Source organism: Colossoma macropomum, unplaced genomic scaffold (assembly GCF_904425465.1).
Source record: "Colossoma macropomum unplaced genomic scaffold, Colossoma_macropomum, whole genome shotgun sequence".
In the NCBI taxonomy this organism is placed as follows: Eukaryota; Metazoa; Chordata; class Actinopteri; order Characiformes; family Serrasalmidae; genus Colossoma; species Colossoma macropomum.
This window is the reverse complement of record NW_023494882.1, coordinates 135,587-150,383: the sequence shown is the minus strand read 5'-3', so window position 1 is coordinate 150,383 and position 14,797 is coordinate 135,587. Positions and strand designations below refer to the sequence as shown.

Here is a 14,797-nt window from a genome sequence, read left to right as displayed (position 1 = left end):
CACGTCAACAGCTTCGGCTGATGTTTCAACAACAGCTGAGCATGTAACTTCACCAGAACCTGTATCAGAAATTTTGATTGAATCAGAATCTACATCTACAGTGGCAACAATGACCCCAGCACAACAAATTCTGACATCTATAGTCATAAAATCTGCCACAGTAAATTCCACAGATGACAACAGTTCAGGAAAAGAATTTTCGCAGGAACCAATGCTGCCACTGAAGCGCCATCCACATTACCAGAAATATTAGCGAGAGCAGGATCTGGAACGTCACCGGAAACATTAACATCCACATCTGAGACTTTGCCAGATATGTCAAGTACAAGAGGGCATGTAACTCCATTAGAAAGAAAATTAACAACAGAATCTTTATATGTCCTATTTAAGGCAACAGAAGATGCTCAGAAATCTCCTACAAATGAATTTACACCATTCCAAGGGCTTGAAACCTTTGAACAGTCTGATGCAATCACAGCTGTGACTGAAAATGTAACAGACACAGCTTCTAGAAAAGCACCTAATGAAGAAATGTCAACTGCAATACAGACTACTTCACCTGCTGCTGAGCTTTTGACAGTTTCTATCTCTGGAACAGAAGTCGATACTTTAAAAACCACAGTGTTCAAGCTTGAACCCAATATTGTCACAACTACAGGTTCTTTATCTGAAACATCAATTGAAATACAATCATTAGCCACTTTATCAGAAACAGTAACAACAGTCAGTACTGGACCTTTAACAGAAATCACAACAACAGATGAAGAATTACATTTCACAGAGGTGTTAATGAGCACTGAACATGTAGCATCAGAAGAAACATCCAGAGTCACATCAACAACTTCAGTTGATATTTCACCAAAAGATGAGCATGTAACTTCACCAGAACCTGTATCAGAAGTTTCGATCATAACAGATTCTATATCTACGGTTGAAGCAGCAACTTCAACACAAATCATTAGTGAAGAAAGTTCTACCATGACAGCACAGTCTCTGACTTCTACAGTCATGAAATCTGACCTAGTAATTTCCACTGTGGACAATATTTTAGTAAAAGCATTTTCAACAGGAATCGTTCCTGACACTCAAGCACCGTCCACATTACCGGAAATATTACCGACAGCATTATCTGTAACATCACCAGAAACAATAACAGCCACATCTGAGACTTTGCCAGATATGGGAAGTACAGGAGGGCATGTAACTACATTAGAAAGGAAAATAACAACAGAATCATTAAATGCCCAATTTAAGACAACAGACCATGCTCAGAAATCCTCTGCCAGTGATTTCACATCATCACAAGTGCTGGAAACCTTCGAACAACATGATGAAATTACAGCTGTGACTGAATATATAATAGAGACAGATTCTAGAAAAGCACCAAACGAAGAACTGTCAACCAAAATCCCGACTACTACATCTACTGCTAAACTTGTCACAGTAATTTCCACTGATGACAATAGTTCAGGAAAAGAATTTTCATTTGGAATTGTTGCTGCAACTCAAGCACTGTCCACATTACCAGAAATATTACCGAAAGCAGGATCTGGAACGTCACCGGAAACATTAACATCCACATCTGAGACTTTGCCAGATGTATCAAGTACAAGAGGGCATGTAACTCCATTAGAAAGAAAAGTAACAACAGAATCTTTATATGTCCTATTTAAGGCAACAGAAGATGCTCAGAAATCCCCTACAAGTGAATCTACACCATCACAAGTGCTGGAAACCTTCGAACAACATGATGAAATCACAGCTGTGACTGAATATATAATACAGACAGATTCTAGAAAAGCACCAAATGAAGAAGTGTCAACCAAAAACCAGACAGCTACATCTACTGCTGAACTTGTGACAGGTTCTATCATTGGCACAGCAATCAATACTTTACAAACCACAATGTTCATGTCTCAATCCAATATAGAGGAAACTCCAGGTTCTTTCTTTGTATCATCCAGTACAATGCAATCATTAGCCACTTCAACAGAGAGATTAACAAGAGTTGATACTGGACCTTTAACAAACATTCCAAAAACAAATGAGCAATTACTTTTAACAGGAACGTTCACGACGACCGAATATGTAGCAATAGAAGAAACATCGCTAGTCACGTCAACAGCTTCGGCTGATGTTTCAACAACAGCTGAGCATGTAACTTCACCAGAACCTGTATCAGAAATTTTGATTGAATCAGAATCTACATCTACAGTGGCAACAATGACCCCAGCACAACAAATTCTGACATCTATAGTCATAAAATCTGCCACAGTAAATTCCACAGATGACAACAGTTCAGGAAAAGAATTTTCGTCAGGAACCAATGCTGCCACTGAAGCGCCATCCACATTACCAGAAATATTAGCGAGAGCAGGATCTGGAACGTCACCGGAAACATTAACATCCACATCTGAGACTTTGCCAGATATGTCAAGTACAAGAGGGCATGTAACTCCATTAGAAAGAAAATTAACAACAGAATCTTTATATGTCCTATTTAAGGCAACAGAAGATGCTCAGAAATCTCCTACAAATGAATTTACACCATTCCAAGGGCTTGAAACCTTTGAACAGTCTGATGCAATCACAGCTGTGACTGAAAATGTAACAGACACAGCTTCTAGAAAAGCACCTAATGAAGAAATGTCAACTGCAATACAGACTACTTCACCTGCTGCTGAGCTTTTGACAGTTTCTATCTCTGGAACAGAAGTCGATACTTTAAAAACCACAGTGTTCAAGCTTGAACCCAATATTGTCACAACTACAGGTTCTTTATCTGAAACATCAATTGAAATACAATCATTAGCCACTTTATCAGAAACAGTAACAACAGTCAGTACTGGACCTTTAACAGAAATCACAACAACAGATGAAGAATTACATTTCACAGAGGTGTTAATGAGCACTGAACATGTAGCATCAGAAGAAACATCCAGAGTCACATCAACAACTTCAGTTGATATTTCACCAAAAGATGAGCATGTAACTTCACCAGAACCTGTATCAGAAGTTTCGATCATAACAGATTCTATATCTACGGTTGAAGCAGCAACTTCAACACAAATCATTAGTGAAGAAAGTTCTACCATGACAGCACAGTCTCTGACTTCTACAGTCATGAAATCTGACCTAGTAATTTCCACTGTGGACAATATTTTAGTAAAAGCATTTTCAACAGGAATCGTTCCTGACACTCAAGCACCGTCCACATTACCGGAAATATTACCGACAGCATTATCTGTAACATCACCAGAAACAATAACAGCCACATCTGAGACTTTGCCAGATATGGGAAGTACAGGAGGGCATGTAACTACATTAGAAAGGAAAATAACAACAGAATCATTAAATGCCCAATTTAAGACAACAGACCATGCTCAGAAATCCTCTGCCAGTGATTTCACATCATCACAAGTGCTGGAAACCTTCGAACAACATGATGAAATCACAGCTGTGACTGAATATATAATACAGACAGATTCTAGAAAAGCACCAAACGAAGAACTGTCAACCAAAATCCCGACTACTACATCTACTGCTAAACTTGTCACAGTAATTTCCACTGATGACAATAGTTCAGGAAAAGAATTTTCATTTGGAATTGTTGCTGCAACTCAAGCACTGTCCACATTACCAGAAATATTACCGAAAGCAGGATCTGGAACGTCACCGGAAACATTAACATCCACATCTGAGACTTTGCCAGATATGTCAAGTACAAGAGGGCATGTAACTCCATTAGAAAGAAAAGTAACAACAGAATCTTTATATGTCCTATTTAAGGCAACAGAAGATGCTCAGAAATCTCCTACAAATGAATTTACACCATTCCAAGGGCTTGAAACCTTTGAACAGTCTGATGCAATCACAGCTGTGACTGAAAATGTAACAGACACAGCTTCTAGAAAAGCACCTAATGAAGAAATGTCAACTGCAATACAGACTACTTCACCTGCTGCTGAGCTTTTGACAGTTTCTATCTCTGGAACAGAAGTCGATACTTTAAAAACCACAGTGTTCAAGCTTGAACCCAATATTGTCACAACTACAGGTTCTTTATCTGAAACATCAATTGAAATACAATCATTAGCCACTTTATCAGAAACAGTAACAACAGTCAGTACTGGACCTTTAACAGAAATCACAACAACAGATGAAGAATTACATTTCACAGAGGTGTTAATGAGCACTGAACATGTAGCATCAGAAGAAACATCCACAGTCACATCAACAACTTCAGTTGATATTTCACCAAAAGATGAGCATGTAACTTCACCAGAACCTGTATCAGAAGTTTCGATCATATCAGATTCTATATCTACGGTTGAAGCAGCAACTTCAACACAAATCATTAGTGAAGAAAGTTCTACCATGACAGCACAGTCTCTGACTTCTACAGTCATGAAATCTGACCTAGTAATTTCCACTGTGGACAATATTTTAGTAAAAGCATTTTCAACAGGAATCGTTCCTGACACTCAAGCACCGTCCACATTACCGGAAATATTACCGACAGCATTATCTGTAACATCACCAGAAACAATAACAGCCACATCTGAGACTTTGCCAGATACGGGAAGTACAGGAGGGCATGTAACTACATTAGAAAGGAAAATAACAACAGAATCATTAAATGCCCAATTTAAGACAACAGACCATGCTCAGAAATCCTCTGCCAGTGATTTTACACCATCACAATTGCTGGAAACCTTCGAACAACATGATGAAATCACAGCTGTGACTGACTATATAATACAGACAGATTCTAGAAAAGCACCAAATGAAGAAGTGTCAACCAAAAACCAGACAGCTACATCTACTGCTGAACTTGTGACAGGTTCTATCTCTGGCACAGCAATCAATACTTTACAAACCACAATGTTCATGTCTCAATCCAATATAGAGGAAACTCCAGGTTCTTTCTTTGTATCATCCAGTGCAATGCAATCATCAGCCACTTCAACAGAGACATTAACAAGAGTTGATACTGGACCTTTAACAAACATTCCAAAAACAAATGAGCAATTACTTTTAACAGGGACGTTCACGACGACCAAATATGTAGCATTAGAAGAAACATCGCTAGTCACGTCAACAGCTTCAGCTGATGTTTCAACAACAGCTGAGCATGTAACTTCACCAGAACCTGTATCAGAAATTTTGATTGAATCAGAATCTACATCTACAGTGGCAACAATGACCCCAGCACAACAAATTCTGACATCTATAGTCATAAAATCTGCCACAGTAAATTCCACAGATGACAACAGTTCAGGAAAAGAATTTTCGTCAGGAACCAATGCTGCCACTGAAGCGCCATCCACATTACCAGAAATATTAGCGAGAGCAGGATCTGGAACGTCACCGGAAACATTAACATCCACATCTGAGACTTTGCCAGATATGTCAAGTACAAGAGGGCATGTAACTCCATTAGAAAGAAAAGTAACAACAGAATCTTTATATGTCCTATTTAAGGCAACAGAAGATGCTCAGAAATCTCCTACAAATGAATTTACACCATTCCAAGGGCTTGAAACCTTTGAACAGTCTGATGCAATCACAGCTGTGACTGAAAATGTAACAGACACAGCTTCTAGAAAAGCACCTAATGAAGAAATGTCAACTGCAATACAGACTACTTCACCTACTGCTGAGCTTTTGACAGTTTCTATCTCTGGAACAGAAGTCGATACTTTAAAAACCACAGTGTTCAAGCCTGAACCCAATATTGTCACAACTACAGGTTCTTTATCTGAAACATCAATTGAAATACAATCATTAGCCACTTTATCAGAAACAGTAACAACAGTCAGTACTGGACCTTTAACAGAAATCACAACAACAGATGAAGAATTACATTTCACAGAGGTGTTAATGAGCACTGAACATGTAGCATCAGAAGAAACATCCACAGTCACATCAACAACTTCAGTTGATATTTCACCAAAAGATGAGCATGTAACTTCACCAGAACCTGTATCAGAAGTTTCGATCATATCAGATTCTATATCTACGGTTGAAGCAGCAACTTCAACACAAATCATTAGTGAAGAAAGTTCTACCATGACAGCACAGTCTCTGACTTCTACAGTCATGAAATCTGACCTAGTAATTTCCACTGTGGACAATATTTTAGTAAAAGCATTTTCAACAGGAATCGTTCCTGACACTCAAGCACCGTCCACATTACCGGAAATATTACCGACAGCATTATCTGTAACATCACCAGAAACAATAACAGCCACATCTGAGACTTTGCCAGATACGGGAAGTACAGGAGGGCATGTAACTACATTAGAAAGGAAAATAACAACAGAATCATTAAATGCCCAATTTAAGACAACAGACCATGCTCAGAAATCCTCTGCCAGTGATTTTACACCATCACAATTGCTGGAAACCTTCGAACAACATGATGAAATCACAGCTGTGACTGACTATATAATACAGACAGATTCTAGAAAAGCACCAAATGAAGAAGTGTCAACCAAAAACCAGACAGCTACATCTACTGCTGAACTTGTGACAGGTTCTATCTCTGGCACAGCAATCAATACTTTACAAACCACAATGTTCATGTCTCAATCCAATATAGAGGAAACTCCAGGTTCTTTCTTTGTATCATCCAGTGCAATGCAATCATCAGCCACTTCAACAGAGACATTAACAAGAGTTGATACTGGACCTTTAACAAACATTCCAAAAACAAATGAGCAATTACTTTTAACAGGGACGTTCACGACGACCAAATATGTAGCATTAGAAGAAACATCGCTAGTCACGTCAACAGCTTCAGCTGATGTTTCAACAACAGCTGAGCATGTAACTTCACCAGAACCTGTATCAGAAATTTTGATTGAATCAGAATCTACATCTACAGTGGCAACAATGACCCCAGCACAACAAATTCTGACATCTATAGTCATAAAATCTGCCACAGTAAATTCCACAGATGACAACAGTTCAGGAAAAGAATTTTCGTCAGGAACCAATGCTGCCACTGAAGCGCCATCCACATTACCAGAAATATTAGCGAGAGCAGGATCTGGAACGTCACCGGAAACATTAACATCCACATCTGAGACTTTGCCAGATATGTCAAGTACAAGAGGGCATGTAACTCCATTAGAAAGAAAAGTAACAACAGAATCTTTATATGTCCTATTTAAGGCAACAGAAGATGCTCAGAAATCTCCTACAAATGAATTTACACCATTCCAAGGGCTTGAAACCTTTGAACAGTCTGATGCAATCACAGCTGTGACTGAAAATGTAACAGACACAGCTTCTAGAAAAGCACCTAATGAAGAAATGTCAACTGCAATACAGACTACTTCACCTACTGCTGAGCTTTTGACAGTTTCTATCTCTGGAACAGAAGTCGATACTTTAAAAACCACAGTGTTCAAGCCTGAACCCAATATTGTCACAACTATAGGTTCTTTATCTGAAACATCAATTGAAATACAATCATTAGCCACTTTATCAGAAACAGTAACAACAGTCAGTACTGGACCTTTAACAGAAATCACAACAACAGATGAAGAATTACATTTCACAGAGGTGTTAATGAGCACTGAACATGTAGCATCAGAAGAAACATCCACAGTCACATCAACAACTTCAGTTGATATTTCACCAAAAGATGAGCATGTAACTTCACCAGAACCTGTATCAGAAGTTTCGATCATATCAGATTCTATATCTACGGTTGAAGCAGCAACTTCAACACAAATCATTAGTGAAGAAAGTTCTACCATGACAGCACAGTCTCTGACTTCTACAGTCATGAAATCTGACCTAGTAATTTCCACTGTGGACAATATTTTAGTAAAAGCATTTTCAACAGGAATCGTTCCTGACACTCAAGCACCGTCCACATTACCGGAAATATTACCGACAGCATTATCTGTAACATCACCAGAAACAATAACAGCCACATCTGAGACTTTGCCAGATACGGGAAGTACAGGAGGGCATGTAACTACATTAGAAAGGAAAATAACAACAGAATCATTAAATGCCCAATTTAAGACAACAGACCATGCTCAGAAATCCTCTGCCAGTGATTTTACACCATCACAATTGCTGGAAACCTTCGAACAACATGATGAAATCACAGCTGTGACTGACTATATAATACAGACAGATTCTAGAAAAGCACCAAATGAAGAAGTGTCAACCAAAAACCAGACAGCTACATCTACTGCTGAACTTGTGACAGGTTCTATCTCTGGCACAGCAATCAATACTTTACAAACCACAATGTTCATGTCTCAATCCAATATAGAGGAAACTCCAGGTTCTTTCTTTGTATCATCCAGTGCAATGCAATCATCAGCCACTTCAACAGAGACATTAACAAGAGTTGATACTGGACCTTTAACAAACATTCCAAAAACAAATGAGCAATTACTTTTAACAGGGACGTTCACGACGACCAAATATGTAGCATTAGAAGAAACATCGCTAGTCACGTCAACAGCTTCAGCTGATGTTTCAACAACAGCTGAGCATGTAACTTCACCAGAACCTGTATCAGAAATTTTGATTGAATCAGAATCTACATCTACAGTGGCAACAATGACTCCCAGCACAACAAATTCTGACATCTATAGTCATAAAATCTGCCACAGTAAATTCCACAGATGACAACAGTTCAGGAAAAGAATTTTCGTCAGGAACCAATGCTGCCACTGAAGCGCCATCCACATTACCAGAAATATTAGCGAGAGCAGGATCTGGAACGTCACCGGAAACATTAACATCCACATCTGAGACTTTGCCAGATATGTCAAGTACAAGAGGGCATGTAACTCCATTAGAAAGAAAAGTAACAACAGAATCTTTATATGTCCTATTTAAGGCAACAGAAGATGCTCAGAAATCTCCTACAAATGAATTTACACCATTCCAAGGGCTTGAAACCTTTGAACAGTCTGATGCAATCACAGCTGTGACTGAAAATGTAACAGACACAGCTTCTAGAAAAGCACCTAATGAAGAAATGTCAACTGCAATACAGACTACTTCACCTGCTGCTGAGCTTTTGACAGTTTCTATCTCTGGAACAGAAGTCGATACTTTAAAAACCACAGTGTTCAAGCTTGAACCCAATATTGTCACAACTACAGGTTCTTTATCTGAAACATCAATTGAAATACAATCATTAGCCACTTTATCAGAAACAGTAACAACAGTCAGTACTGGACCTTTAACAGAAATCACAACAACAGATGAAGAATTACATTTCACAGAGGTGTTAATGAGCACTGAACATGTAGCATCAGAAGAAACATCCACAGTCACATCAACAACTTCAGTTGATATTTCACCAAAAGATGAGCATGTAACTTCACCAGAACCTGTATCAGAAGTTTCGATCATATCAGATTCTATATCTACGGTTGAAGCAGCAACTTCAACACAAATCATTAGTGAAGAAAGTTCTACCATGACAGCACAGTCTCTGACTTCTACAGTCATGAAATCTGACCTAGTAATTTCCACTGTGGACAATATTTTAGTAAAAGCATTTTCAACAGGAATCGTTCCTGACACTCAGCACCGTCCACATTACCGGAAATATTACCGACAGCATTATCTGTAACATCACCAGAAACAATAACAGCCACATCTGAGACTTTGCCAGATACGGGAAGTACAGGAGGGCATGTAACTACATTAGAAAGGAAAATAACAACAGAATCATTAAATGCCCAATTTAAGACAACAGACCATGCTCAAAAATCCTTTGCCAGTGATTTCACATCATCACAATTGCTGGAAACCTTCGAACAACATGATGAAATCACAGCTGTGACTGAATATATAATACAGACAGATTCAAGAAAAGCACCAAACGAAGAACTGTCAACCAAAATCCCGACTACTACATCTACTGCTAAACTTGTCACAGTAATTTCCACAGATGACAACAGTTCACGAAAAGAATTTTTGTTAGGAACCAATGCTGCCACTGAAGCGCCATCCACATTACCAGAAATATTAGTGAAAGCAGGATCTGGAACGTCACAGGAAACATTAACATCCACATCTGAGACTTTGCCAGATATGGGAAGTACAGGAGGGCATGTACCTCCATTAGAAAGAAAAATAACAACATCTTTAAATGTTCTATTTAGGACAACACATGATGCGCAGAAATCCCCTGCAAGTGAATCTACACCATCACAAGTGCTGGAAAACCTTCGAACAACATGATGAAATCACAGCTGTGACTGAATATATAATACAGACAGATTCTAGAAAAGCACCAAATGAAGAAGTGTCAACCAAAAACCAGACAGCTACATCTACTGCTGAGCTTGTGACAGGTTCTATCATCTGGCACAGCAATCAATACTTTACAAACCACAATGTTCATGTCTCAATCCAATATAGAGGAAACTCCAGGTTCTTTCTTTGTATCATCCAGTTTAATGCAATCATCAGACACTTTATTAGAGACATTAACAACAGTTGATACTGGACCTTTAACAAAAATCCCAACATCAGATGAACAAGTACTTTTAACAGGACGTTCACGACGACCAAATATGTAGCAATAGAAGAAACATCGCTAGTCACGTCAACAGCTTCGGCTGATATTTCAACAACAGCTGAGCATGTAACTTCACCAGAAACTGTATCTGAAATTTTGATTGAATCAGAATCTACATCTACAGTGGCAACAATGACCCCAGCACAACAAATTCTGACATCTATAGTCATAAAATCTGCCACAGTAAATTCCACAGATGACAACAGTTCAGGAAAAGAATTTTCGCCAGGAACCAATGCTGCCACTGAAGCGCCATCCACATTACCAGAAATATTACCAACAGCAGGATCTGGAACGTCACCGGAAACATTAGCCACCACATCTGACACTTTGCTGGATATGTCAAGTACAGGAGGGCATGTAACTCCATTAGAAACAAAAATAACAACAGAATCTTTATATGTCCTATTTAAGGCAACAGAAGATGCTCAGAAATCCCCTACAAGTGAATTTACACCATTCCAAGGGCTGGAAACCTTTGAACAGCCTGACGCAATCACAGCTGTGACTGAAAATGTAACAGACACAGCTTCTAGAAAAGCACCTAATGAAGAAATGTCAACTGCAATACAGACTACTTCACCTGCTGCTGAGCTTTTGACAGTTTCTATCTCTGGAACAGAAGTCGATACTTTAAAAACCACAGTGTTCAAGCTTGAACCCAATATTGTCACAACTACAGGTTCTTTATCTGAAACATCAATTGAAATACAATCATTAGCCACTTTATCAGAAACAGTAACAACAGTCAGTACTGGACCTTTAACAGAAATCACAACAACAGATGAAGAATTACATTTCACAGAGGTGTTAATGAGCACTGAACATGTAGCATCAGAAGAAACATCCACAGTCACATCAACAACTTCAGTTGATATTTCACCAAAAGATGAGCATGTAACTTCACCAGAACCTGTATCAGAAGTTTCGATCATAACAGATTCTATATCTACGGTTGAAGCAGCAACTTCAACACAAATCATTAGTGAAGAAAGTTCTACCATGACAGCACAGTCTCTGACTTCTACAGTCATGAAATCTGACCTAGTAATTTCCACTGTGGACAATATTTTAGTAAAAGCATTTTCAACAGGAATCGTTCCTGACACTCAAGCACCGTCCACATTACCGGAAATATTACCGACAGCATTATCTGTAACATCACCAGAAACAATAACAGCCACATCTGAGACTTTGCCAGATACGGGAAGTACAGGAGGGCATGTAACTACATTAGAAAGGAAAATAACAACAGAATCATTAAATGCCCAATTTAAGACAACAGACCATGCTCAGAAATCCTCTGCCAGTGATTTCACATCATCACAAGTGCTGGAAACCTTCGAACAACATGATGAAATCACAGCTGTGACTGAATATATAATACAGACAGATTCTAGAAAAGCACCAAATGAAGAAGTGTCAACCAAAAACCAGACAGCTACATCTACTGCTGAACTTGTGACAGGTTCTATCTCTGGCACAGCAATCAATACTTTACAAACCACAATGTTCATGTCTCAATCCAATATAGAGGAAACTCCAGGTTCTTTCTTTGTATCATCCAGTGCAATGCAATCATCAGCCACTTCAACAGAGACATTAACAAGAGTTGATACTGGACCTTTAACAAACATTCCAAAAACAAATGAGCAATTACTTTTAACAGGGACGTTCACGACGACCAAATATGTAGCATTAGAAGAAACATCGCTAGTCACGTCAACAGCTTCAGCTGATGTTTCAACAACAGCTGAGCATGTAACTTCACCAGAACCTGTATCAGAAATTTTGATTGAATCAGAATCTACATCTACAGTGGCAACAATGACCCCAGCACAACAAATTCTGACATCTATAGTCATAAAATCTGCCACAGTAAATTCCACAGATGACAACAGTTCAGGAAAAGAATTTTCGCCAGGAACCAATGCTGCCACTGAAGCGCCATCCACATTACCAGAAATATTAGCGAGAGCAGGATCTGGAACGTCACCGGAAACATTAACATCCACATCTGAGACTTTGCCAGATATGTCAAGTACAAGAGGGCATGTAACTCCATTAGAAAGAAAATTAACAACAGAATCTTTATATGTCCTATTTAAGGCAACAGAAGATGCTCAGAAATCTCCTACAAATGAATTTACACCATTCCAAGGGCTTGAAACCTTTGAACAGTCTGATGCAATCACAGCTGTGACTGAAAATGTAACAGACACAGCTTCTAGAAAAGCACCTAATGAAGAAATGTCAACTGCAATACAGACTACTTCACCTGCTGCTGAGCTTTTGACAGTTTCTATCTCTGGAACAGAAGTCGATACTTTAAAAACCACAGTGTTCAAGCCTGAACCCAATATTGTCACAACTACAGGTTCTTTATCTGAAACATCAATTGAAATACAATCATTAGCCACTTTATCAGAAACAGTAACAACAGTCAGTACTGGACCTTTAACAGAAATCACAACAACAGATGAAGAATTACATTTCACAGAGGTGTTAATGAGCACTGAACATGTAGCATCAGAAGAAACATCCACAGTCACATCAACAACTTCAGTTGATATTTCACCAAAAGATGAGCATGTAACTTCACCAGAACCTGTATCAGAAGTTTCGATCATATCAGATTCTATATCTACGGTTGAAGCAGCAACTTCAACACAAATCATTAGTGAAGAAAGTTCTACCATGACAGCACAGTCTCTGACTTCTACAGTCATGAAATCTGACCTAGTAATTTCCACTGTGGACAATATTTTAGTAAAAGCATTTTCAACAGGAATCGTTCCTGACACTCAAGCACCGTCCACATTACCGGAAATATTACCGACAGCATTATCTGTAACATCACCAGAAACAATAACAGCCACATCTGAGACTTTGCCAGATACGGGAAGTACAGGAGGGCATGTAACTACATTAGAAAGGAAAATAACAACAGAATCATTAAATGCCCAATTTAAGACAACAGACCATGCTCAGAAATCCTCTGCCAGTGATTTTACACCATCACAATTGCTGGAAACCTTCGAACAACATGATGAAATCACAGCTGTGACTGACTATATAATACAGACAGATTCTAGAAAAGCACCAAATGAAGAAGTGTCAACCAAAAACCAGACAGCTACATCTACTGCTGAACTTGTGACAGGTTCTATCTCTGGCACAGCAATCAATACTTTACAAACCACAATGTTCATGTCTCAATCCAATATAGAGGAAACTCCAGGTTCTTTCTTTGTATCATCCAGTACAATGCAATCATTAGCCACTTCAACAGAGAGATTAACAAGAGTTGATACTGGACCTTTAACAAACATTCCAAAAACAAATGAGCAATTACTTTTAACAGGGACGTTCACGACGACCAAATATGTAGCATTAGAAGAAACATCGCTAGTCACGTCAACAGCTTCAGCTGATGTTTCAACAACAGCTGAGCATGTAACTTCACCAGAACCTGTATCAGAAATTTTGATTGAATCAGAATCTACATCTTCAGTGGCAACAACGACCCCAGCACAACAAATTCTGACATCTATAGTCATAAAATCTGCCACAGTAAATTCCACAGATGACAACAGTTCAGGAAAAGAATTTTCGCCAGGAACCAATGCTGCCACTGAAGCGCCATCCACATTACCAGAAATATTAGCGAGAGCAGGATCTGGAACGTCACCGGAAACATTAACATCCACATCTGAGACTTTGCCAGATATGGGAAGTACAGGAGGGCATGTACCTCCATTAGAAAGAAAAATAACAACAGATTCTTTAAATGTTCAATTTAAGACAACAGAAGATGCTCAGAAATCCCCTACAAGTGAATCTACACCATCACAAGTGCTGGAAACCTTCGAACAACATGATGAAATCACAGCTGTGACTGAATATATAATACAGACAGATTCAAGAAAAGCACCAAACGAAGAACTGTCAACCAAAATCCCGACTACTACATCTACTGCTAAACTTGTCACAGTAATTTCCACTGATGACAATAGTTCAGGAAAAGAATTTTCATTAGGAATTGTTGCTGCAACTCAAGCACTGTCCACATTACCAGAAATATTACCGAAAGCAGGATCTGGAATGTTACAGGAAACATTAACATCTACATCTGAGACTTTGCCAGATATGTCAAGTACAAGAGGGCATGTAACTCCATTAGAAAGAAAAGTAACAACAGAATCTTTATATGTCCTATTTAAG

At 38.7% G+C, this 14,797-nt stretch overlaps 1 protein-coding gene across 1 annotated transcript in view; it reads left to right on the top strand.

Moving 5' to 3' along the window:
• The first annotated feature begins 1,741 nt into the window (after positions 1 to 1,741).
• The window catches only part of LOC118800385 (mucin-5AC-like), a 28,385-nt gene continuing 15,329 nt past the window's right edge, over positions 1,742 to 14,797 (top strand). Inside the window, exons 1-2 of the mRNA XM_036560593.1 lie at positions 1,742 to 3,420; positions 9,850 to 9,949. Of these exons, the coding sequence (XP_036416486.1) occupies positions 1,906 to 3,420; positions 9,850 to 9,949 (1,615 nt within the window). The 5' untranslated portion in view covers positions 1,742 to 1,905. The remainder of the gene's footprint in view (positions 3,421 to 9,849; positions 9,950 to 14,797) is intronic.